Source organism: Chaetodon auriga, chromosome 24 (assembly GCF_051107435.1).
Source record: "Chaetodon auriga isolate fChaAug3 chromosome 24, fChaAug3.hap1, whole genome shotgun sequence".
Classification (NCBI taxonomy): domain Eukaryota; kingdom Metazoa; phylum Chordata; class Actinopteri; order Chaetodontiformes; family Chaetodontidae; genus Chaetodon; species Chaetodon auriga.
Genome location: NC_135097.1, coordinates 13,333,134 through 13,360,034, shown reverse-complemented (window position 1 = coordinate 13,360,034; position 26,901 = coordinate 13,333,134). Strand labels below are relative to the sequence as shown.

General features: G+C 42.9%; 2 protein-coding genes across 3 annotated transcripts in view; one reads left to right on the top strand and one right to left on the bottom strand.

Annotated features, from left to right (window-relative positions):
- nlgn2a (neuroligin 2a) overlaps positions 1 to 16,311 on the top strand; it is a 158,141-nt gene extending 141,830 nt beyond the window's left edge. For both annotated transcript variants that reach the window (XM_076724698.1, XM_076724697.1), the window contains 5 exons: positions 3,767 to 3,952; positions 7,899 to 8,164; positions 9,207 to 9,360; positions 10,260 to 10,626; positions 10,973 to 16,311. In XM_076724698.1, the coding sequence (XP_076580813.1) occupies positions 3,767 to 3,952; positions 7,899 to 8,164; positions 9,207 to 9,360; positions 10,260 to 10,626; positions 10,973 to 11,807 (1,808 nt within the window). In that variant the 3' untranslated portion in view covers positions 11,808 to 16,311. The remainder of the gene's footprint in view (positions 1 to 3,766; positions 3,953 to 7,898; positions 8,165 to 9,206; positions 9,361 to 10,259; positions 10,627 to 10,972) is intronic.
- Positions 16,312 to 16,313: 2 nt separating this feature from the next.
- Positions 16,314 to 26,344, bottom strand: LOC143316901 (interferon-induced very large GTPase 1-like). Its single transcript, XM_076724696.1, has 6 exons — positions 26,242 to 26,344; positions 25,981 to 26,058; positions 25,769 to 25,844; positions 25,298 to 25,561; positions 24,748 to 25,008; positions 16,314 to 21,923 (listed from the first exon to the last, which is right to left on the bottom strand). The coding sequence occupies exons 2-6, from the start codon at positions 26,020 to 26,022 to the stop codon at positions 17,251 to 17,253; spliced, it is 5,316 nt and encodes a 1,771-aa protein (XP_076580811.1). The 5' UTR covers positions 26,023 to 26,058; positions 26,242 to 26,344; the 3' UTR covers positions 16,314 to 17,250.
- Between the last annotated feature and the right edge of the window lie 557 nt (positions 26,345 to 26,901).

The following is a 26,901-nucleotide window of genomic DNA, read 5'->3' as shown; positions in this document are numbered from 1 at the left end:
TCCTCCCACTTTCATATCCTTCTTCCCCTCGCTTGCGTCATTCGGCGTGACCCTCTGGAAAAGGCAAAGCATTTAGCGCGGCGGCAGGATGATAGCACGGTCCAGTTTGGCGGCACCAGCATAAACAGCAGGTACGCTGCTGTAATTGGAATAATACACTTAGACACTGTTCGGAAACGTGCAGCCTATCGAACAGGCAGGTGGCTTTCGTCACCTTGGAAAGAACTGGGCGCAATCTGAGGTGTGTATGTGTGTGTCGTGTAGAAAATGTGTGTGTCCTATACATTATTCAGACGCTTCGAGCCGCCCACATCTGTTCATTTCTCTGGAGGACGCGCACACTCCTCTGATAGACAATAATGATTGTGCTGCCAGGAGCGCGCTCACACACACACACACGCTGGTACCCATGTCAACCTCTAACAATGAATTCACATGGGATATAGTGTGGTAGAAGCACTGTTTGTCATCCACACACAAATCCTAATCACATGTATGGTTCCATTCACAGTCACAGATGCATGCACCTCTGCGTACACACACAGATCATTATGATACATATGGCTGCATACACACAGAAAGCCTGTGTTGGGTTCTGTTAGCATTATCTCACAGCTCCCTGATGGCACATGAAAGGCTCATTGCTGCTTCATTGTGACTGCAAGAGTGATGCACAAACGAGTTTGTGTGTTTGCTCAGAATACACATAAAAATGGTCGTGCGCCATTTGTGTGTGTGGGCGCTAGCATGTTTGAATGATTATGCACAGGCTTTGTGTGTGCGCATGTGTGCCCTGTTTACATGTGCGATTGGGAGAGAGGAGAATGAGAGTACGCACTGTACGTATTTGCATTATTCCTCCCTGTCTGTGTCTGCTCACATCTATATGTGCTGTGTGGGTCTGTGAGTGAGTGCAGAAGAGAGAGGGAGATGGAGAGAAAAGGAGGCACTCTTCTCTGTAGTGTCAGCCTTTGATCAGTGTCCCTGTGAGTGTGTATATATCTGTATGGATGTGTGTGTGTGTGCGCGTGTGTGTGCCAACCCCTGGTGTCTTGGAGGCAGGATGAAACACTGTGCCTCTATCCGGGACTCACAGAACACCCACTATCCTTCCCTCCTTTTCCTTTGCTCTCTCTCTCTCTCTCTCTTTCTCTCTCTCTCTCTCTCTCTCTCTCTCTCTCTCTCTCTCTCTCAACCACCATTCCTTACCACAGCCATTTTAAAGGCTATTCATGCAGAGCCGCACTTTCATCTTGCATTGCGGCGTTTTAACCGGCTCCTCTGTTTTTTCAGGCCTTTTATCAGATTATAGAGGAAGAGGAGGACGGGTGAAGTGGCCCGCTGTTGTACACTGACTCACAGTCAGATGGACGCAGCGTGAAGGTGCAGAAAAGACAACAGCTTTAGCTGTAACAAGATAACATTCGGATGTCTGCTGGCTCTGGGCTCAGTAGATTTAGTATTTTGATGTTGGACCAGCACAATGCACATTTTTGTAACATGTGAATATCTGAACTTCATATGGACACTGCTCCCATGTTTTGCACAAGAAACTGCGCTGACGTGGAAGTATTGCTATGTATTGTATTAATTAACTCAGTTAATGACCTCATGAGCATAATTGGTTATGTTTAATATACCATGGTGATTACAGTAGGGCATTAGGCAGCTTATTTACCTCTTGTTTGTGCTTGGCTTATGCACGTAAACATGCAGCTTATTTTTTGTGTTTGTGGTGTCTATAGAGCAGCACCAAAGCCAGCGATGTGCCCACTGACAATGCTTCGATCCCTGTTTTTATGAATCACTGGAGGTGATAAAAAAGATCGATTTCGGTTGCACTTGCAGGATGAAGAGAGAAGTGAATGACTAATGTTGTGAACTTGAGTAATAAGTCCTTAAAGTGCAGCATATTGCAGGCAGACAGTGGTCTTTTCTGCTCAAATGTAAATTCAGTCTAATGTGCAAAAGAGTGCTTAGACAATATGCCCAAAACAAAATTCACATTCCTTTTCTCGCCATTGGCCAGTTTCAATTATCTGCCAATGATCTGCTGCCGCTCCCTGTGCAGAAAAAGCTCTTTGCAGCAGTTGGCAAACAACTGCAGTGGTAAAGAAGTTTTCCAGTTTCATAACCGCGTTTCAGTGTGGAGCCGTACCTCCTGTTTTTCCTGCTGTATGTTGTTGCTGACTAGCATCATATGGGAAATGTCATTAATTGCGTAATGTTAACAGCTAGCTTTATCGCTAATCGCCATGTCCAATCAATTCACATGTTCTCGCTGTGATGCCACAGTTACATCCTCTACATATTCATTCCATCCATTGTTGCCAGTGAGCCAGACTAACGCTTGTCACTGCAGTTTACTTGCGCATTTATGTTAAAAAGTTGGCTGTTTCTTTGTGCAGTTAACTAAGTATTGTTTATTTACATTCAGCTTTAGCAGACTCACAACAGATCCCAGCATCTAGCGTATGCGAGTGTTTAACCTCTACTGTATAGGCTTAATGGATGACCTTTCCCGTGCACCTGCCTTTAATAAAGCTTTAATTAGGAGTCCCATTAGGATCTGAGAGGCTGCCAGTTAATGGGCACTTAAATAGAAAAGATTTAGGTCTTTGGTGGAACAATCGAAGATACTCAACAGTAATCATGGGAGGCAAATGTCAGCTCACAACAGAAAGGGTGAGCTATTATTACAATGCTCTGATGAATGAACAATTGTCTTACAGAGAAGCTTTGAGGACTATTCAGTACTTCATTGTTCCACAATAGAAATTTGATTTGCAAACAGCATTTCCTGTCACTCTTAAACACATAAAACAGCAATCATTACAGTGAAAAACCGGCGAGATTGCACAAATAATTGATGTACACACAGTGCTGCATGTGCAGACGCTCAGAGTCAAGTCCACATGACATATGCAAATTAAGCATGTGCATCATACGGATTATTCTACATTTTTGTTGGCATGTCACAGGAGGAAAAGCACAAGTGTAAATAATGAAATGAACGATGGCTGAGTTTCCGTTTCAGGGTATTGTGCATGCTGGCTCACTGTCACACTGCCTTGGTTTACTGGGATGCTTGAATAGAACAGAGCCATCCTTAATGTTATTAGTAACACTTTTCCCGCTGTGACAAGTCAAGATGTCTGCTGTAGGTAAAGTTTCCTGCTGTTAGAGAGACAATTTCTTCTAAAAATTTCGTGTCCGTGACAATATAGACGAAGGACGGTTGTCAAAAAAAAAAGAAAAACATTGTACAAGCATGATGTGTCATGACTTGTAACCTGTATTTCTTGGAGTACTGTAAGCGGCTCTGTGTACAAGTCCCTGCTCATCGCCATTAGACAGAGTCATGAAAAGAGGAGCTGGAAAAGCAATCTCGTCTCGCGCTCCCTTTGCTTCCTCTGTGTACTGTCTGTCACTCTTTGTTGATGAATGATGGTGTTGCACACACACTCAAACACACACACACACACACACACGCGCTTCCTCTCTGCAGTCACGCAATTCTCCCTCAGTCAGAAGCTGATTTACAGACCAAAGTAGGGAACATTTGCCTGACAGGTACTAAATACTAAAGGTACTGATACTAACGTCATCTCGTCTCTCTTCTCTTTATCCTCTCTGCATCCCTTCTTTCTCTATATCCTCATTTGCTTTCTCTCTTTTCCCACCTGTCCTTATCCCTACCCCATTCTCTCTTAAATACCCCCCTCACCTTCCTCCTACATCCATCTTTGTTTGTACGAATACCCAGGCTTCCTCAGTACCGGCGATCAGTCTGCTAAAGGAAACTATGGCCTGCTGGACCAGATTCAGGCCCTGCGTTGGCTCAATGAGAACATTGGCCACTTCGGCGGAGACCCAGAGAGGATCACCATCTTCGGCTCCGGAGCTGGGGCGTCTTGCGTCAACCTCCTCATCCTTTCGCACCACTCAGAGGGTAACTGACGATTGTTGCATTGTGTTGTTTTGCTTTTTATGCCTCTGTGCCAGCAACTGGTCATCCAATGCCTGCAACATTGTGCATTTTTTGCCATTACTAATAGCCTGGATACAGCCCTATGAATCACTCATGAGCCACACATTTCTTGACTAATGGGTTGTGTTGATGAATTCCACCTGATCAATAATGTTTCTGTCTTCATCTTAGATCATTACTCGCTAAACCCTGCATAGCCTCAATGCATACTTAGATTGTCTCTGTGTATTTGTTCAGTATACAGACGGCGAGACACATTTAACCTTCGAAACTCGCAACAAAAAAAATGTATTTTTGCTGGAATTACTTTTGTTATGATCAGCATATTAGATATTTTTTCCTGTATTTGCCCTTTGGCCAATTTAAAATGTAATCATAGCAGTGAGGTCCTGTATTACCCATGTGGTCAGATGGAAACTCAGCTAGCAGCATCCGGTCCAGAAATCGTTAATTCCTGTGATGTTCGCTTGACACCTCTATCCTCAAAGGAAAACACTGCTTCTACTGCGAACTGAAGAATTTAAGCAGTCATGTGGCTAATGAGTGAGCCCAGGTTTGATCCAGGCTATGTTGTTCATGTCTTTGGAGGATAAATGACACTGGAGCGCCAACATTACCCCACATTACTTGACTTGGCCAGTGCTCCGGGCTCTGTTAACAGTCCACTGGTTTGCAGCAGAGAGGCTCTCCCTCTGTCGAAAACCTACATCCCTCTGACCTCATGCACCCCATTACCAATAACACACCCCTAGGGCTAAGTGTTAACATTGCACCACCAAAAGAGAGAGGCCTATAGACCAATCGACTTTGATGTGAATTGAGATCAGTGTGGCTGACGACCCGCAGCCAAATGGTCACGCGCTCGCTGCCTTTGATCATGCTGTTCTTGAAGCTGTCCCCCTCCAATCGTAACTTCTCTGTTCTCTACGCTGCTCGAGGACTCTCCCTCAATATTGCTCTCCTCTATTCATTTTCCGTCTCGCACACATAAACTACACAGGACAGAAACAGGGAAGAAACGGTGGGCGAAAAGAAAGAAAGATTAGAGAGAGCGTGTTCACACAACTACACACCTGTTTCAATCACCGCTCTGTGTGTGTGTGTGTGTGTGTGTGTGTGTGTGTCTGTCTGTCTGTCTGTCTGTCTGTCTGTCTGTCAGTGTGTCTTAAACACCAAGCAGACGTCTGATGTGCCTCTAACTTTGACTCATTCTGTCTGCAAAGATGTGCCATATGAACAAATGTGTGTCGTCAAGATTTGAGTGAGCATCTGTGCACTGCTGCTGTGTCCCTGTGTCCATTTAACACAGCTTCTCTAATTACTATTGATGTCTGTTAACCCTCCATGTCAACACAGGCATACCCAACCTACTTTCCGTTATTGGCAGGTGACCCACTCAGTGCTAAGACACCACCCAAGACCCTAGTTGTTACATATTCATGTTGTGATAATAGTGGTTATGCTTATGACTTGTATAATAAAGACAAAGCATGTTGACTCTTTGAAAAACAAATTAAGTATGTGTACCGCAAATATTACAAGTGACCTCCCATTCAGCACTGCTAATCAGCTCCATTAAAATTCCAAGCATCTCTGGAATGAAGAATAGTCACTCCTTTAGTATTACAAAGTATTATTTAAATGCATACTTTCATATTTTGGAAAAAGAGGACTGATACCGCTGACTTGACCTTGCCTTAAGAGTCAGGATGGTTAGCCCAGCTTAGCATAAAGACAGAAAGCAGAGGTAAATGGCATGCCTGGCTTTCTCCAAAGTTCAAAAATGTGCTTACCACATCTATAAAGTGCACTAATTAACACTTGGTTTTAGGAGGATTTAGATGCTCTAACTGTTTCCTCAAACAGAGAGAGCTAGCTAAGGCATAACATTTGTTCAGCAGCCAATGAGACAACAGTACAACTGCTGTGGTGCGGTGGCACTGTTTTTTAACGTTCGCTGGAAGAGGCACAAGAACTCGACCGTATTCAGCTGATTCCAACTTTACAAGCAAAAGGCATCAATGCTAGCTGTCACATTTTGAGCTGCTAAGTAATTCAAGCATAGATAGACCCCACTTGTCAAATAGTGTTGAGCAACATGCTTTGTTTGGCCATATACCTGATGTCTGTCTCAAAGTAACTCATCACACTGACATATGGTAGTTTTCCATGGTGCCAGGAGGGAGGGAGAGTGGATGGCATCACCAGGGAGCACCAATCTCCAACAAACAAGATATGTGTTCATTTGTGAGCACTAGAAGTTTTGGTTAGCTGTTTTTGAATTACAAGCGTGCCAGACTAACTGCTTTCATTCTGTATGCTAAGCTAAGATATTTACCTCCCAGGTCAGCACTTTCAGTTTGAGTCATTTTATTTCTCAGACGTTTGGTTTGCTGGCTCCCTCCATTCTCTGTCCAACAGCCGCCGATACTTGTTTGTTTATTTTTAGATTTCAACGAGTACTATTGACAGTCATTGTAGTTTAACCATTAATTTTTCAGGGGAGCCCCACTTAAGCAGCAGAGGGACCCTAACGGTGGGGAAAGCCTGTATTAACCCCATGTCTCCTGTTGCTGACAACCAAACCCCCCTCACACTGCCACCTGTCCATTCTCATGCCTCCCCTTTGTCATCACCCCATCGTCATCATCGTCCTCGTCTTCATCAACGTCTAACGATGTAACATCAGCCCTCTGGACGCCACCTGTCTGTCATACTCCCATTTCTTCCCCCCGCCAGAGATGCCAGGTAAGGAGTCTGTCATCCCCACCCTTAAGGGACACCAATCATGTCAACAACACAGCGTCACAAATCAAGCGCGACAGCAGAGACGCACAGGATGGATGGCTGGGTGGAAGTGGCAGGCAGGATGGAGGGAGGGGTTGCAAGCGATACTGATATGATGAAGTGCGGGTGATGCAGACGGGAAGACAGTATCCACAATATCCATTTAACAGTGTTTAAGGTAAAAGGAAGTTAGGTGATAACATTGTTGAGGAAGGAAAACGAAGAGGACGTAAAATGTCCTGATATGGCGTATCAGAAAAGGGAATTAGCCAAATAGAAGAATGAAAACAAGAGGCACTGGAGGAGTGACCAAAAAAACTGATTTTGAAGACGAATTAAACAATACCCACCTTCCCACCTCTCTCTGTCTGTCTCTCTCAGCGCAGGTATGTGTATAGCTGTTTCCAAGCTACTTCTTACTATAATTGATTTCCCAGGGAAAGGGGGCTCTGCGGCTCTGCTTAATAATTAACTGACCAATCTTCAGCCCAGGAGAGGGAAGAGAAAGAAAAAAGGAGCGCGAGAGGAAACGAGTGAGGCAGGCGGCCCCTTAACGAGCCACTTGAGTGGTTCAAACAGCACAGGACAGGCAGAGCTAAGGAGACGGAGAGAGAGAGAGAGACAAAGAGGAAAAGAGGGAGAGTCTGAGAGGAGAAAAAGCCAGCACAAGACAGAGGAAAATGGCTCTTTGGACGTCTCAGATGAGCTTATTCCCACTCCTGCCTTTTCTCTCTCTATTTCTTTCTTTATTTCGAGCTACGGCACCATAGCATGTGCTATCTGAGATGATTTGGGTCTGTAGTCCCAGCCTGTGTCTGCCGGCTTTGCTCCAGTGAGAATGGTTAGATGAAAAAGGTCGTTTTTTTTAATAAAAAGAAAAAGAAAGTGATTCAAGATTTGCATTTCAAGTAGTCTCTCTGCATCCTGTCCTATCCCAAAAGTGAACTTCAGTCAGACGGCTTCACAGAGCTCCATCCTGCCTGCAAAAAAGCTAAAAACTGTGGGAAATACACGTGACATTTAGTGAAATCACCAACATTTTACCACGTTTGTAGCATGTCAAAAGGCAGATTTATCCCCTTGTACAGTGATATAAATATCTTTTCCATCTGCTCTTTAGGTCTGTTCCACAGAGCCATAGCCCAGAGTGGAACTGCCATCTCCAGCTGGTCTGTGAACTACCAGCCCCTCAAGTACACCAAGATCCTGGCCCGGAAGGTGGGCTGCACTTACACAGAGACAGCCGACCTGGTTGACTGCCTGAGGCGCAAGAACTTCAGGGAGCTGGTGGACCAGGACATCCAGCCGGCTCGCTACCACATTGCCTTTGGCCCCGTGGTGGACGGAGACGTGGTGCCTGACGATCCTGAGATCCTCATGCAGCAGGTGAGAGTCTTGCACCGGTATTGAAGGTGGCACTGCAGTCATGGATTGCATGGATGCAAGTAGACTGATTTGAGCTGTGATGACACACCAGACAGAGGAGAGCACGGTGAACTTGTTGCAGGCGGTGTGAGTGTGACCTTTCCACAGAATTGTCTGGTGGTGACGTTCACCAGCCGGTGCAAACTTACACCTTATAATGCTGTGACAGTGAAAAACAGCTGCAGTGCTGGTGGCGCACATTGCCTCGGTGGTATATTTTAGACCCATGGTTCACAACCTTCAGGTTTGGAAACCACGACTTTTGACTATATAACACAGTACAGCCAGTCATGTCATGTTATATATGGACATGACTCAGTTTTTCCTGACTGTAAAATACTTTCACTTTCTTAATATTGTTTTCACATATTGGGTCTGTTATGACTCATAGCTGAAGTCTAATTTGAAAGTCACTTTATGAAATAACGCAGATCTTAAGGGGAAAAGAAGGAGACAAATTGAATGAAAGTTTCTCAAAAAGTAACAACTGCAATTTGTCCAATGACATTCTGTATATTAGAGATGCTGACGAATGAAAGTGTGACGTTTGTAGCTACTTTGTTATTAGGCTACCAGACTATTAAATCCCCAAAACAATTCAGAATCTGTAAGAAATAATCAGAGTAGAGCATCAAAAGGTTCCTTGCTGATTTGATGGGACAAATTAGCCACATTTCAAAGCCTTTAATTGAGCTCTTGTTGTTCATTAATTGACACTGTCGACTTTAAAAACACAGCAAGATCATTCATATCATTTGATGATAGCATATCATATCTCTAGCTGAGCTTGTGGTATAAAGGCAACGATACCCTGCAGATTTACATTTGTTGGCAGAAATATCAAAATATTAAATATTAACAAAATATGAAAAAAAAAAAAAAAATTGCCTTCAGCATTATGATTCTGGTGATTTTAGACTGGTGACATGTACAGAGGCTGAAAACCCTTCTCTTTGAATACAGTTTCAGCACTTAACATGTTCTTCCCCTATTACACCACCAGGGGGAGTTCCTCAACTATGACATCCTCATAGGCGTGAACCAGGGAGAGGGTTTGAAGTTTGTGGATGACAGCGAGGATAATGACGGCATCTCGGCTGCAGCATTCGACTACACCATCTCTAACTTCGTAGACAACCTCTATGGCTACCCTGAAGGTGAGGAATGGCAACATTAAACTCCTTTCAGGCTTCAAAGGCCTCCATATTACATCCTGTACTGCCTCTCAGGTAACAGAACTATGCAGTAAGTCACTGTTTTATGTGCTCATGAGAAAACCCATTAGATGAAATCTTTTTGGGTCCACGAGACTGAAGTGAAAGGAAGTTTTTCAAAATAAAAGTAAACATACCTTATGATCACAATGCAACAATGATGTACACATACACCTTGTCCAGAACTGCAGCTCCCAATGTAAATGCAGGTGTTTAAAACATTCTTTAAGCAAAGAAAGAGAAAAGAGATCAAATGTGAGCCCAGCAAAATGTATCAATCAAGACAAGCATACTAAAGAGATTGCCTATCATCGAGATTATCTTTCACCATGGTGGGTCTGTGCTTTGGCCTTTGAGGCTCTGTGGGCACTAATGCTGTCTCTCATCATCCCCCAGGCAGCCAGCTCCCAATCACAGTGCTGTTGTTCCGAACAGATCAGCCCGCAAACCTCTCACAGCAGGCCACAGTCAAAATACAGACACATTTGGATAATGCAGTCACGCTCCCTCTCAAGTGCCTGTCACTCATTCTGCTCTCTGAAAGGCATATTCTCTCATTTGCCCTTTGTGTTGCTCAGTCTGTCCTTTCGGTGTGCCCCCCACTCATACAAACACAGATGCCTCCTTCATTTTATTTTTTCATTTATTCGTGTTATTGCAGTTCATCTTAGCAGCGTGCACTTCGATCTTCCTCCACCCTCCGTTCACATCTCTTGACCACTCTCATCTCTCGAAATGTTCTATTCCTGTCATTACTTTCCCCTTAACTTATCACAATTTTCTCTTTTCTTCCTTTGTCTTTTTTCCTTGTCTTTTCTCCCCTCCCGCGTCTTATCCTCCAGGCAAAGACATCCTGAGGGAGACCATTAAATTCATGTACACAGACTGGGCAGACAGGGACAATGGCGACATGCGAAGGAAGACCCTCTTAGCTCTGTTTACAGACCATCAGTGGGTGGCGCCGGCAGTGGCCACTGCCAAACTCCACGCCGAGTTTCAGTCCCCAGTTTACTTTTACACGTTCTACCACCACTGCCAGACCGAGACGCGACCCGAATGGGCCGATGCTGCCCATGGTGATGAGATACCATATGTGTTTGGCGTGCCCATGATAGGTGCCACAGACCTGTTCCCTTGTAACTTCTCGAAGAATGATGTGATGTTAAGCGCTGTGGTCATGACTTACTGGACCAACTTCGCCAAGACTGGGTAGGCCTTCCTGATGATTTTATTTCATTATGGTGCGACTGCAGGTTTTAGTCAGCTAGTGCAGTGTCTCTTCAGCAGCAGAGTTTGCAGTGTCTTCCTGAAGATTTAGCTTCCCTGTTAATAATAGAGTTGTACCTATGGTTAGGGCCTGATCTCGCTAACCAGATGTTGTTAATAGTTGTTTAAAATTTAGTTTCACTTTGCCTTAATATCGTAAACAAAAACTTAGAACTCAAGGGTGTATTCAGTGTTTGGATGTCAACTCAATGAAGAAATCTTTGAGCCACATTGATTAAAACCTTGACTTGAAACCTGTAACTGAGATATCCCCTCTGTCCCCTACTAGGGACCCCAATCTGCCAGTTCCTCAGGACACCAAATTCATTCACACCAAGCCCAACCGTTTTGAAGAGGTCATCTGGACCAAGTTCAACTCGAAGGACAAGCAATACCTCCACATTGGCTTAAAACCTCGTGTTAGAGACAACTACAGGGCCAACAAGGTGGCCTTCTGGCTGGAATTAGTACCCCACCTCCATAGTTTGCATGAAGAGCTCTTCCCCACCACTACCCGCTCTCCGCCAGGCCCTGGCCCCGGAAGCCACCGGCCCTGGCCCAGAACACCTGTTCCTCGCACCACTCGTCCCCCCTACCCTACCTTTCCCTCTGATCCAGAGCCTGATGGTTCAGAGCGTCCACGCCAGGACCTCTTCCCTGGAGACACCCGGGACTACTCCACTGAGCTGAGTGTAACAGTTGCTGTAGGGGCATCCCTCCTCTTTCTCAACATCCTGGCCTTTGCCGCCCTTTACTACAAGCGTGATAAGCGGCACGAGATGCGACGCCACCGGCTATCTCCTCAGCGGGGCGGACCTGCCAACGACCTGGCTCACAGCCAGGAGGAGGAGATCATGTCCCTGCAGATGAAGCACTCGGAGCACGATGCTCACCATGACATGGAGCCACTCCGGCCCCATGACATCCTACGGCCCGCCTGCCCACCTGACTACACACTGGCGCTGCGTCGTGCCCCTGATGATGTGCCGCTGATGACACCAAACACCATCACCATGATCCCCAGTACTATCACCAGCATGCAGCCTCTTCATGCCTTCAACACCTTCCCCTCCACCGGCCACAACAACACCCTGCCCCATCCTCACTCCACCACCAGGGTATAGTAGGGACTGGCCCGACACAGTGCCACCTAAGGACCAGGAAGACTGGCTCTGCCACTGATCTAGAAGGGAGGCCTCTGGATTTGGGCCTTTGTTCTGTTCTCTTATTCTCTTGTTTCTCCAAAAACAACTCCACCTTCTTCATCATGTGCTGTCAAACTCAGCAGCTCCACTAGTGGCGTGTGGAGAAGCAACTGAACTGCACGGCAGCAGATGATCAGTTTGGGGGTGATTTAGATCTTTCAAAGATACTGTTTTCAAAGAAGGTCTGCGGTTTCCAGACGAAAACCCCTGACATTTGTCAAAGGGATGAATTCTTTTCATTCCTTGGTGTTTTCCCTTTTTTACTTGGTGTCTTCTCTTTTTTCTCTCCCTGGTGTGTTATGTGCATATATCGTTCTCTTTTCTACATCTGTGTCTTATCCCTGCTTTGGTCCTCTCATTCGACATGTGATTCTCTCCCTCTCCCAGTGCTCCTTTGCTCTAAGGATTCCTAAACTACCGAGCATAGGAGGGGGCATAGAGTACATACAGTAATAGTATAGTGATGAAAACACTGATATCTGATACTTTCATTCTACCAGCATTCTTGGTGCCAAGTATGTACTGCTGTGTTTGCTTTCTCATCGAGGGAGAAAAAAGTAAAGAAAATTCTAGAGTATTCCTATTTACTGTCAATTAACAGCTGTGTGTTCTCATGACAAAGTGCCAAACTGGCCCTCGATTGTGTTCTTTTTCTTTCTTTCATCTTCTGTTTCTTTTTTTCAAGCATTTGTTTAATTGTTGTTTTTTGTGGAAAGAATTTTTGCTTAAAATATAGATATAGAGAAATGATATTATATATAGTTATATATAAATGTGTACAAAGGAGAAAGTATATAAATGGGTTTTCTCAGTGGGGATCTATGCATGAATTATTTTTAAAGATGATGACGGGGGAAAGGACACTGTATCTGTCAATGCACGTTTCCCAAATCTAATCAAATCACATCGGTCCACTCTGGATATTTAGTTTTTTGTTTTACCACACAGAACAAGAGCATCACAGAAAATCTTGTAGGAACCCAACAAATCCTTTTCACCTCCCATCACCCATTTATTGAAAAAGTCATTGAAATCTCAGAAGATGTTAGGGTCAAAGCAACAACTGTGAACATACTCTTCCATTCACTCTCTCCTTCGTGAGGTTATTTAGATGTACTTGTCCAACAAGGCAATGCAGCACGCCAGCAGCAAGCCCATCATCCTACAGCGGCTACTTTGTCTTTCCATCTGTGTGGAGATGATTGTTTTCTTAGGGTACGTCAGGTACCAAATCTGTTGTTGTAGCTTGCCTGTACAGAGTTATTTTTGTATTTCAGTGAGGGTGAGAAACAAAGCAGAGACAGGCAGCCTTTGCTCTTTTACGTACACCTTCCTTCTCCTGTCTGCACCCCTATTTCCAGCACATGCATATTCTGTTTGATGTTTGCAAGTGAAAGAAAGAGTGTGTCTGTGTGTATGTTTGTATGTGTGTGCGTGATATCGGAACAGTTTCACATGGGCATAGGTAGGCCCTAATTAGACCGCAAAGAGATAGAGAGGCAGACAGGCAGCCTCCGTGGTGAAAACTTTCCAAAATGAGCTCCTTCCATCTACGTACGCAAACATCTCCCTCCGTATGAACAACACTTCCTCCCTCCTGTCTCCTCTCTCCGTCAGCACACTGGCTTTGTGTTCGATACTGACGCCCGTATTGCGTTGATCACCCAAAACTCCCCTGGTGTGACCACAGAACTCAAAAACACCTGACTTCACTGTGTCAGCGCCGTTCTACACAATTTCTGACCTCAGTACAGCTCTGCTATTATCGTCACTTTCAAGGGTTAATTCAAGAAGCTAGTGACTTTTCTTGAGCTCATCAGTTGTAAATTAAACTCTAAGCACACTGAGGGTAACCAGTGGGCCTTCACAGCCTGTGGTGCAGAGCTGCATGATGAAAAGGGCGTATGGATCTCCTAAACAGGGTAAAAGCAACACAGTTGACAACTGCTGTTTCTGATTCTGCTGTTTTGTTTCCAGTGAGCATGTGTAGGCCTACAGCTCAGCCATGCCCCCCCCACCCCCTACCCCCTCCGATTCTCTGCTAAGGATCTCAAACATGGATTATGGGTAATACTCTGGTGAATGCAGTATGTTAACTGAACTGATGTGTTGTTGCTTGAGCCCAGAGGAATCACATGGCAGCCTACATCCAGTATGAGAGAAATTAGTCACCGGTGCTGTCTTTGCTTGTGCTCTAGCTTTAGCCTGTTTGTTTGTTTTCTATTTTATTACTGCCTAACTGGGTGGTGGGGGAGGGCTGGAAGGGGAGAAATATACCTGGCTGCTCCTGTCAGAGATTTTGTAAGCCCACTGCAAGGGAAATGTGCACAATGTAAAACACAAAACAACCAACTTTGGCGTGCTGCAGGTTTATGAAGGCCGTGGAACAGATGACGGACAGCAGCGCAAAGAAAGGTGCACGCTGTGGGAAAAGAGACTTTGGGAGGAGATTGGAAAAAGACTCACAGCCTTAAATGTAGAAATCAAACTCAAAAGAGAGGATGAACTCGAGCAAATAAGGACACTGAAAGGCATGGCCATCTTTCTACCCACAATGTTTGCCAGGAGGAAATCTTGCTGATCTGTCCAGTGGAGGATCTAATATGTCTGACCAGATCCATATGAACCCTTTTGCACTCACTCCTGAGAAGAAGGAGGCAGTGACGGGTTGTAAAGTAAACCTGACCACAACACAGCTACAATGACACCACTGGAGGTGAGAACAGAAACAAGGTATTTAGTTTGGTCTGTTCTTTTTCCTTGTCAATTTTATAAGCTAACACTGGAGGGCGCCATTGTGACAGATTCAGCAGTCTGCCCGCTCTGAGGAAACTGGATGTTGAAGAAAAATACCAAACTGGGTCGCAGGACAGAGACAGACACACGACATCTGGAAGAGGATCAAAACTGTACATTTTTAAGTGTAAGAATCAAACAGACAAAATATTTGTAAATATTAAGTTTCTTGTTTGTTTTTCTGTTTTCTTTTCTTTTTATTTTTGAGGGAATGAATGAAATGCTTATTTTGTGACAACAAAAGACAACAGGTGCAGTTTGCCAAAAAGGAAAAAAAAAAAAAGAAAAAAGAAAAAAAAGGTTGCTAGCTCTAAGTTTCAAATTCACCGGTGAGTTAAAAATGCATGCCACAGATCACGTTTCATGCCATCACGAAATGAGTTTTGTTGTTTCGTTTTTAACTTTGTCTCATCATGTTGCCCATTATCGTGTGGGCATCCTGTAGCATCATGATTTCAAACTAGGAGGGTCACCGTAGCAGAAATTCATCTCCACTGCAGAGGGCCGAAGATGCTGTCGAGAGCACTTGCAAGTTTCCAGTGATTACGTACATTTTAAATAAGAGAACTATTTAAGTCTGTGGTTTCATTTGTTCTGGGACTGTAGTAGAAGGATCAGCTACGCTGTCCCCTTTTTTCAAGCCTTAGCACACTTTTATTTTGAAATCTATCATGATCCAACCATACTCCTGATGAATCTGCTGCTCTGTGTGAGGATTTATGGAAACATCTCAGAGGATAAGAGCACTGATAAAAGATGTAATGATGGAACTGGCCAGTGATTCATCATCAGGACAGACATTAAATACAAGTGTGGTCAATTAAATGTTAGCTCACCTCACATGTAGCAGTGTTTACATGTAGCCACTTAATCACGTGTGGGACAGACATGAGGGCTTTGATACCATAAGATGCCTCACATCCTCATGGATTCATGAGATCACACAGGTGGTCAGACTTTTTCCTTCCACACACTGTGTTGCATTGTGGTTATGGAGGTTGTGTTGACCTGATGTGATGTAGCAGTGAGTTTCATGTTCTAAAAATGAAGTCAATCTGAAAAGTCCAGCGCAGTTTCAGACTCTGAGCATGTGTATGTGTGTTTATCACTGGGTCAAGCTGGATGTGTGTGGAGCATCGTCTTAGCATTCTGGATCTGAATCTATGTTATGAAGTGACTCACTGCAGCCCTGTGGATCACAGAGTTAGCTGGATTCGGGCTTATTCTTATTTCAACATCCCCAGTCAGCCAAGCAAAACTGAGGTTATTTAGAGATCCTGTGTCGGCTCAGTGGCGCATGGCAGCACATGGTTAACATCCACAATGGCAAACACAGGCAGACAGTGACACTCACATACTGTAAATCTTCAGCTTGGTCTCCATTGCGAAGTTGCACCTGTTGTCTTGTTTTTACATTCTTTGTTGAATTCAGAAACCCAAGACTTGAGATGAAGAAAAATGTTAAATAATGGAATTTTAAAAAAGATGATTATTAAAAAAAAAAAAAAAAAAACATAGTAAAACTATATAAATAAATGAGGTGATGATATTTCTGTTTACTTTAGAAGTTATTATACACTGTATGCTGTGATTCTGATCTGGGAAACATTAAAGACATTCATAGCCAGTCTGCCGATTTTGTCTCTTTATTGAATTAGGATAAATATGTTGTCTAAATTCTGAGTAAAAAGATCACATATCATATTTAATTTGATCACAGAAAACTTTCTTTTTTACATTTTTTGCATGTTGTCAATACCACACATACAATGCATCTTTCATCATTACTTCAAAAATAGAAATATTTGGAAACAGACACACTGAAATAAAACAGATTTCAAATTCTGAGTTAATTCTGAAAGAAATCACCTATTAGTTGGATAAGAAAAAAAAAAACATGTACCGTACATGCTGACATTTCAACTGAATGATTTTTTAATACATTGAAAACGTGAATATCTTATATATAAGTATGAGAATACCACATGCAGAGTGAGTCGTCTAAGAAATAAATGTAAATAGTCAACATCAGAAACATCACAGAAACCAAAACAATACAAGATTCCATATTTGATTTGATGAAAGGAAAAAAAAACATTTTGTCACATTGCTGCCTTTCTGATCTTTTCAGAAACAGACTTTTTCAGTGACAACACAATAATATTCACCTGCCACACAAAATCATGAATCCCATCTCAGATTTACTCAAACTGGAAACATTTAGTATGTTTCTTACATGTGCACCTAACATGAACATTGACTCAAAGTGTCAAAAAGCATTTGAAATTGTTCTCAACAACAACAAAAAAAAAATAGAGATAAAGCTGATTGTTTTTGTTAAACAGGTTAAATACAATCTCCACAAGGTGAGCACTATTTGCAGTGATTTTCTTATCGTAAGCTGGAGTGGTAATATGTCCATCTGGACTGACAATATCTACACCTTTGTCAGATACAGTATGTTACTATTTCTGATTGTTTCCTATTTCAAATAAAACAAAGAAGATCAAACGATCCATGAAAGGAGGATCTTGAGTACTGTAGACTCAAAGCAAGTGAGGGGGTGTTAGTCGTCTCGCTTGACGTTAAAGGACTCTTTGAGACTGTCCTCTGCCTGCTTGGATGTGATTTTATTCCAAGTTGCAGGAATATCAGCAGGCTTTGCTTTATATGCTTTGGCAAACTTTTTGTTGAATTTTGCCAGCACATATTTCCAGTAGTCAGATGCCTGAAGACTTGCATCTGGAGGAATTTTCCAGTCTGGGAAAATTTGGATGTAATTCTTGAAAGGATGATATTCACCATTTGTTTCATTGCAGCGAAAAGACACGTCACTGACGACCAAGGAAGAGCAAATGTCAGTGACAAGTTCTTGTGTACGCCTCCACGTGAATTGACCGAGACCTTCTGGTCGATGCAGTGAAGTGCAGTGTTCTTTATGTTCTTTTCCTCCTGCCTCACAGGGTGCTTTGCAGAATGGACACACTTTACTACATCCAATCACTTTGGTGTAAAGCTCCTTCTGAGGCTTCACGTGAAGATTTTGCAGTTTCACTCGGATGTCTGTTTCTTTAAACTTCTTTCTAAGAGCTGGTTCCATGTCCTTCACACACACTGTGAGCCAGTGAGCAAACTGTTCTGGGGTGGCATTGTTCAGGATCATGAAAGCATCAAGAGCATCCTTGGAAATGACCAGTTTACCTCTAAGTTTGTGACAGACATCTTCAATGAATTCCTTCATGTTGCCACTCTTGTCCTCTTTAGCTCCATCGATAGCATCATTGATGCTCTTGATACTTGACTTGAGATGACGATCCTCAGACTCTGATGTCGTAGACCCCTTTGAAGAGTGTTCCAATACGCGGCCAAATATCCATTTGGCCACATAATCCTCATATGAACAAATGAAGCTCAGGTAGTCCTCAAAGTTATGCTTTGAGAGCAAATCCAGTAAAACTGAATACTGGAAGAACTTTCGTGTACTGAACTCAAACCTTGACTGCATTTCATCACTGATATCAGGACCCAAGAAACGGTTCACAAAGTCTTCAACTGCAGGTCTCAAGCATCGGTTTGTGAATTCTTCTGCCTTCTTCTGGCACTGGTCTCGTTTATGGAAGACATCTTTAAAATCAGCACGATATTTTTCTTTGTTTTGGTTCAGACATCTGTAGGGATCATTCTCCTGTATGAAATCTTCGTGCATTTTCTGAAACTGTCTGGCTGCGACTCCACAGATGTGCTGTTTTAGAGAAACTTCAAACTCAATGTCTTTCTTAACATCCTTATCGTTTTGCAGCCTCTCATCAATCTTGTGCAGGATCTCCTGGATGTAAGTGTTATGGTAATTATTTTTTCTGTTCATTTTGTCAGTTATGATGTCTGTGCACTCTGTTATGATACGGTCAGCTATGTTTTGTAAAGCCAATACATGGTCTTTCATTTTCAATATCCCTCTGACTGTGTGTATAAACTGGTTGCAAAATCCTTCAGCTGTATATTTGAATGGCACCAGTCCACAATCTTGCAGCGTTGTCTGACTTAATAATTGACACACATGACTCCCCTTTCGTGATAGATTTTCTCTCAAGTGGTAGGACACATTTGCAATGACATCTGTGGCATTTTGTTTTGAAAAGGATAGTTCTTTCACTGTTTTACTCCACATCTTGTCAAATTCTTCATCCAGCTCTTTGTCTGTCATCTTGACTTTTCTGCCCCGACATTCCTGAATCAATGCACAAACTCTCCCCTCTAATTCTTTTGTGTGGTTCTCCTTGATTCTATCAACTTCTGTCATTCCCTGTCTGATGTCAGCTGCTGCTGTGAGCTGATTTACTACAGAGCTCTCCATTTCTCGTCGAAGGCTCTTTGCACTGTTTGCAAAGTCCTCTCTGTACCCTTCAACCAGATAGACATGGCCCTCTGTTTGCTTGAAGTACTCTTTCAGATTTTCAAGAATCTTTGTCTCCCATTCAGACAACACTGTGCAAGCTTCACTTTTCAAATCATCGAGAAACTCTGTCATGTCACATGCCTCAGATTTGATTTTGCCAAAGTTGGAAATTTTTGTTTCAGCCTCTGTTACCCATGTGTACATTTTCTTTTTGAATTCCCATTCCCATTTGTTGAATTCTGTGCACAGCCTCATGTATGCATCAGCCACTAGGCTGTTCCTGAAGCTGAAGATGAAGTTTTCATGCTTTACTGCATTCCACAGGCTTTTCGTCCACTCTGTGAAGTCCAAGATTTTATTAGCAGATGAATCGCAACCTCCAAAAGTTTGGATGATGTTCTTCTTGAGCTCATAAACAGCCTCACTGTACCCTGCATTGACTGGTGCCATTGGCGGGTTTCCATTCCAGAGTCCGGGAATGTACCAGTTCCCAGTGTCTGGACTGTACTCCATCACATCAGTGAAGTTTTTGTTCTCCTCTTTCTGTTCCATTTTGGCTGCTGCTTGGGTCATCTCGTTTAACTGTTGCAAGAGCAGTTTCCTGTCTCGTAAGTTCTTCTCATGGGCTGAAACATCTGACACATTCTGGTGAACAAACTGACATTTGGGCTTTTTGCCCACTTCTTTCATCCTGAGAAAAGCATGCACAACTATTTGGAGGATGTCCTTCATTTCTGTTGAATTCTCCATTGCAATATTGATGATAGTGATGTCACTCAGCCCCACAACAAGCGTTGCAAGCTCATTATCGTGTTCATGGCTATTGTCCAGTTGTGCAAGCTCTGGTGACTTTAAGCCCTCAGTATCGATGATCATCATGAAGTCACAGTTGAGTTCTTTTTTAACTTCTTCATTGATTCTGATGAGCAACATAAAGGCACCTCGAGTGCATCGACCACTGCTGACTGCAAACTGCACTCCAAACATGGTGTTGAGGAGAGTAGACTTTCCTGTGCTCTGGACTCCAAGAACTGTGACTACCCGTATCTTGCTCTCTGGAGGCACCAAGTCATTGAGCTGAGAGAGAATGTCACTCACCCATCTGAGAGGTATGTTCGATGCGTCTCCATCCACAAGCTCAAGGGGGAAGCCGTCAAGCAACAATTCTGCACACAGTTTGGGCAGATGCTGTAATTGTTGACGTGATCTGTCTTCTTCTGGAAGGGACAATGACGCTTCGTAGATCTGACCCATCTCACGGAAGAAGTGTTCAGTCCCCAGCGAGCTGTTGGAAAGTTGTCTGTCAATGTCTTTGATCTCCTCTTTGTTCTCAGAATCTTTGCATTTCTTTTTGTACTGCTCCCTGAGGTCAGACAGTTTTTCTCGAGACACGTTATCGAGGTTCATTCGCAGCCATTTCAGGAAATAGCACCTCTCTATCCCTGGGCTTGATATTGCCTTGATGAAACATGTCATTGCATCGGACATGTCATAAGAGTTCTGTTTTTTTCGAAGGGCATCTTTCTGTATTTTAAGATCACTTTTGTACTTTTCTACGTCTTCAGACCCAACATTTCGAAGCCGAAATTCTTCCTTCTCTAAGCAAGTCAGGTCTTTCCATATTTGGCCTTGCAGTGGTAGCTGAGCATCTTTGTATTTCAGGATGTCTTGAATTTCTGCAGTGATAGCATCTGCATTTTCCTTGGCAGTCTGACACTCTGGAGACTCTTCATCAACCCGGATTCCCAGCTTATGGGCGATGTCAGCCATCTGCTCAATTCGCATCTTCATTTTTGAGTTCTCAACTACATTGCTGACTGTTTTACGCAGATTTTTGACAAAGTCTGCATCATTCATGTGATTTGTCTTCAAAAGGATGTTGTTGTTAGTCAAGCCCAACTTGGCTGCTACTTTTTTTAGAGCATCTTTACTGAAGCGAGTGCTTTGATGGTTACCCACCAAGAAGATCTGCACCTTGTGCTGTAGGTTGGTAAGCAGCTCATACTCAGAGTCCAAAGTGTCAAAGAACACAAAAACTGCTGCAGATGTCTGACATAAAAAATAAAATTGTGTTTCACATGAAGCAATGTCCCCACGAAGGTTAGCTACAGCTACTGGCTCACTGAAAATATCCATGTTTTTGTTCCCACCAGGAAGGTACCAAGTGATTTCAGTCAGTCCATTGGAAATTTTCCTTGGACTGTCGCCACACTCCATATTATGGTGAACAAAGGTGTCATGGTACTGCTGAGAATTGCTCAGAAGCTTATTGAGGATCTCTGACTTGGACATGGAGCACTCACCCAGTCTCACAAACGATATCATTGGGAGTTCAGAGACAACAACTCTGTCTTCAATGAAGCCCTTGGATTCCAGAAGTGACTGAGGTCTGTACTTTTTAACAATGTCCCTCATGGCCCAAAGCATGAGTGTGCACTGCTTTGTGTCGCAATTGGGAAGCAACAGAGGTACAGAAAACTGACACATTGACATTTTGAGTGCCATTTCCTGTTGTACAAAACCATCAGAGCACAGAAAGAGAGCAGTGATTATGTCAAGGGGGTTCAGCATGTCACCTGAATTTATATTTTTGACCAGTTTATCAACATCTAACTGCAGATCACCACAGGTTGACTCACATACTGATGTACATTTCACATTTCTAGCTGTCACATTAACCATCATCAGTTTCTTCAGAAAATACCTTGGAAGATCTGAGTTACATTTGACAGGTTCATCAATAATAGTCCTTTTGTCAATCTGAAGTATTGTGCTCAGGGACAGTTTCTCTGTGTAGTGTCGCTCCAACCCCAGATCCTCCAATAAGCTTTCCAGTCGTGTCTCTGTAGATATGAAAACAATGTACATCAGTCATTATTTCAGCATACTCAAGCATGGATCAAAATGAATTAACGTATACTCAGTTGCCAGTTAAATCGGTACACCTTGCTTTGGGATGGAGATATATGGGCCGTAAATGGCTCATGAGACTGTTTGATCCAGCCCACGATGCAATTCATAAATAAAAGAAGGTAACACACAATCCACTGCAGTTAAAGATATGTGGTCCAATCCAGATTGGTAATCCACAGAAAGATGTTTCCCCTTTCCAATTAGCAGGCAATGTGCTTGTCTTCCTCTCATCTTCCGTATTTTTCCCTGTTACAACTTCCAGAAATGTGAGCAGAAGGTTGCTATCTTGCCTCCAGTTATTCTCTGGAGTCTCAGGCTCCAAATGACACCTCATTTGACCAATCACAATTTGGCACACGAAGCCTAGCAACCAGAGAAGCCAATAACAGTCTGAGTGGACCCAAGGTCCTTCTCTTCCCATGTGCAAAGATTGAGCCAATCGCAGTCACTTTCAAGCATGACTGATGCTTCGAATAGCAATGAAATTGTGAATACACTGATATGCCCCTTCAGAGTGTCATTTACAGCTACTACTACTACTACTACTACTAAGAATAATAATAATAATGATAATAATAATAATAAATTATAATAAAATCATTAATAATAATAATAAAACTATCCATAATGATTAACAGATATATTCTGCAGATTCCTTTACTCATTCCACATTTCTTTCTGGCCAACACTCCACATTGAATGTGTTCCCCTCACTCCGGACCTCTTTGCTCGCTGCATTACTACAGTCTGCTCAGGTTATCCATCTCCATTCATAGACAAAATCTCAGAATCCATGTTCCTATCGGCATTCTTAGGCCTTCTACGCTGCACAGAGTTCACAGCCACTATCCTCTACTACCAACCTTCTCGACACGTAGCCATGTCCTGACATCTCCATTTATTCCTCCGACTCTTACATTCCGCCTTATGCAGGTATACTAACCAGCCCAGTTTAATTTAACCCATCCACGTCTTTGACTAGATTCATTCTCAAGTCACTTGAACCAATCCTTGACTACATAAATTACGACTGGCCAGTCAAGCTTCCCCCGAAGATCCTTTTATGGTCTCACAAATGGGCCAAGCAAAAATCTCATCCAGAACCGGAAGACACTCTGGACATCCATTCTGCTCTGGAGCCGCCTCTACCCATTACTGGCAGGTAATCCCTGACCATGTCATCAATTCTCAGCCACTGGTCTCCCCCTCCATTCCTCACATACATCTGCTATAATCTAACAGACATCAGAAACGCCCATGAGCAGCTTCTCTCTTGAAGTTCCTCTGGGGCTTTTACTGAAATTCGAGAGCCTCAACTCCCCCGGTTCCCTCCCGTCTCTAACGCTGGCAGCACACTGGTTTACCATCACACTCCATCCATCCGTCCACCCCCTACTCCGTCATCACTCTACCATCATCCCTCCATCCCTCACTCCTTCACCCCTCACTCCTCATCCCCTCATCCCATCATCCCTTGACTCATCCCTTCATTCCTCCATCCCTCGACCCTCAATCCTTCATTTCCTCATCCCTCCACCTTCATCCCCCCGTCTCTTCATCCCCCCATCCCTCAACCCTCATCCATAACCACTCATTCCTCCACCTTCATCCCCTCATCCCTCCATCCCTTACCCCTCATCCCTTCATCCCTCTCTCCCCTCATCCCTTCATTCCTACACCCTGCCTTCCCTTCATCCCTCAACCCTTATCCTAATGTATTATCATTTATCACCTTTGCTCTCCTTCATCCATAATACGCATTAAACCATTATAAATTCGTATCTTATCAGTATGGTCTTTGTTAGTGAAACAAGATGTGTTGATTAATTCATTAATCAAATGTAAAGGCTCTTGCCTTCTCCCTTCACTTGAAAACATTTTTTACCATTCTTATCAAATTAAAATGGAAGCATTCCAGCATGTGTGCGTGTGTGTGCGTGTGTGTGTGTGTGTGTGTGCGTGTGTGTGTGTGTGTGTGTGTGTGTGTGTGTGTGAGAGAGAGAGAGAGAGAGAGAGAATATGAAGCATTCAAATGCCATGATAAAACTGGTTTTCATGAGGAATGCCCCAGAAAAGACAGACCAAGAGTTACTTCTGCTGCAGAGGTTAAATTCATTACAGTTACCATCCTCAGAAATCACCAATTAACAGCACCTCAGATAAGAGACAACATAAATGCTTCATAGAGTTCAAGTAGCAGACACATGTCAACATCAAATGTTTGGAGGAGACTGCATGAATCAAGCCTTCGTGGTCGAATTGCTGTGTAAGACATTGTTGGCAATTCATTCAAAATTCAAGGCACACTTAACCAGCATGGCTACCACACAATTGTGCAGCAACATGCTGTTTTTCAACAGGACAATGACCCAAAACACACTCACAGGCTATGTTGTGAAAAATGCAGTGGAATAAGAATTAACATAATTTCTGTGATTTCTGGATGTTCATGCTACTACATACTGTCTCTGGCAGTCATTCCGAATTCATTGACCATAAGTTCATGTCTCAAGCCCACATGACTGTGAGATGATCTTTGTGTTGGTGGACCACTGGTGTGAGCATTTAAAATGTTTCTGTTGGTCTGTATTTGCTTTGATCTCATTTAATACTCTTTCATTTGATTCATTTTCAGAGTCCTGATAAAAAGTTACAGCATAAGCTATATTGCCCCCAATGCTGTGACTTTATTTTGTGAATTAATTCTCTAACCCTTACCCATTTTGATTGCAATTAGGATTTTATTATACTTACTTGTTTGGGCACTTGTTACTGTCGGCTTGCTTATTCTTCCATTCCTAAGTTGTACAGAAACCTGGAGAGAGTAACACACCCCTGGCTTCAGGTCACTGAGGGTCAGGTTATTTGTGTCCGTTGTCAGCTCCTGCACAATTTCTCCCTCACTGCAACAAGTCACAATGTAACACTCCACTTCACCAGCAGGAATGTCCCAGTGTAGAGACAGTGACTCAGAGTTGGTCTTAATGACAGCAATTTGCACAGGAGGGCTGGGCTCTGTAGGAATAATAGAACAGTTTCACTTACAACTGTCTGCATTTTAAAGTGCTGTTTGAATGCCAAGTTAAAGCAGTGCGGTGAAAGACAAAACCACATGTTATCATCTCATGTACTTAATTTGTAGAACTAGATTTTACCACCTCTTTCATTTGAAGCTAATGGCTCTAAATTGAGAGCTTACCACATTATAAGAAGTACATTTGCATAGGTTATGATTCCAGTTTACATTCAGATAACACTTTCCTACATGTTGTTTTTTTTTTATTGACTTGTTTTCCAGATTTACCTGTAAAGACACGTAGCGAGGCTGCTTTGCTTCGATTTCCATTGTCCGCAATCCTTATGATGCTGAAAGTATACTCCGTACCAGGATTCAGTCCCTCAACCTCCACAATGCTACAGTCCTCTTTGACAATACTGCCTCCCTGTGTGTCACAGTAGTAGTCTATTTGCAGTGTGTAGCCAACAGAGTAATCAGTGACTGGTAAGCCAAGAGACACAGTCTCCTGGCCAGCACTAAGAACTGTTATTTCTCCTGGTGGAGGAACATCTGTCAAAAGAGAAGAGAAGGGCATCTCAGTATCTCAGCATTACAGCATGAAGTCATTAATTATCCAAAAAAGTCCACTGGGGCTGATCAGTTAGAGCCAAGCAGGTAGATAGATGAATACGTATTTCTATTCCAGCTGACCTTGAAGAAGAAATAATAAGATAAATAAAGAAAAAGATTGGATCAGTTATATACAGTCACACTTACAGTCAGACTGTGGTGGAGTGTCTGTTCCCTCCTCACCACGTGGTTCAAGGAAGGACTCAGATGCATCGTAGAAGTCCTTGGCAATTGAGAAAAAACATACAGTTTAAACTGGAATGCATCCATTCACAAAAGTTGATGGGACAACATATATTTGTCTGATAAGTTAACGTTATTGTTATTTGATTTTAGAGATATAAAAAGTAGCTGTTTACCTCCTCCTCTGAGCTTTCCATCATAGTGACATCCTCAGCCATCCCACACTTGTTCCAGATTATTCAAACTGCTTCTCACTGCACATAATAGAGAAGAACCTTGTATTACCTCCTTGCCAACAACTACGGCTATTACACAAACATCACACAGTTAAGTGTACTCTACAACCTGCTAGACTACAACAGGGACTGAAACAACAAAAAAAAAAAAAAAAAAAAAAAAAACTGTAATCAGCTCACGATGAAGAAATTGTAGCCTACCTTTGTTGGAGAGATTCATTCATGGTAAAGACAGCACCAGGAGTTTTTATCTTCTTTTCAGTGATTTTATGTTTGTCCTCAGGACAAAGCTCCAACACGTGCCCTTTGCTTCTGCTCAATACAATAGCCCGTTGCAGACGTCTCCTTTTATTCTGCTGGGTGAAGTCACTTTCTGTTTTGTTTTTCAAAAACAGGTCATTGCAATTTCCAGTAAAGAGAAACTTATTTGTATCCTCCCCTTGCTGAAGGAAGGAGGAGCAAATGGTTTGCAAGGTGTTTTTGTAGAAGAATATATAATGGCCACCAGCTCTTAAATCAGAGTTGTTTCATTTGTCACTGATATAATGTTGAAATTTTGGGGGTGGTGTGGTTGAAGTGTTTCAGTCAATCCCACACCCCAGTGGTTTTTTTTACCTTCTGTCCCCTCACTTTGCAGCTGACCAGGACATTAATGCACGAACAAAAAAAAAAAAAAAAAAAAAAAAACCTGACAGGAACTGTTAGTAGAATCTCCAAGTCAATATATTTGACTGATATGATGTCATAAGATAACTTATTATAATGTCCAACCTCCGAATGGTAAAATTTGATTTGAACCTGCTTGAAAATGATTGATGGATATCTTAATACAGGAACAACAACTATATTTATCTAGTTTTC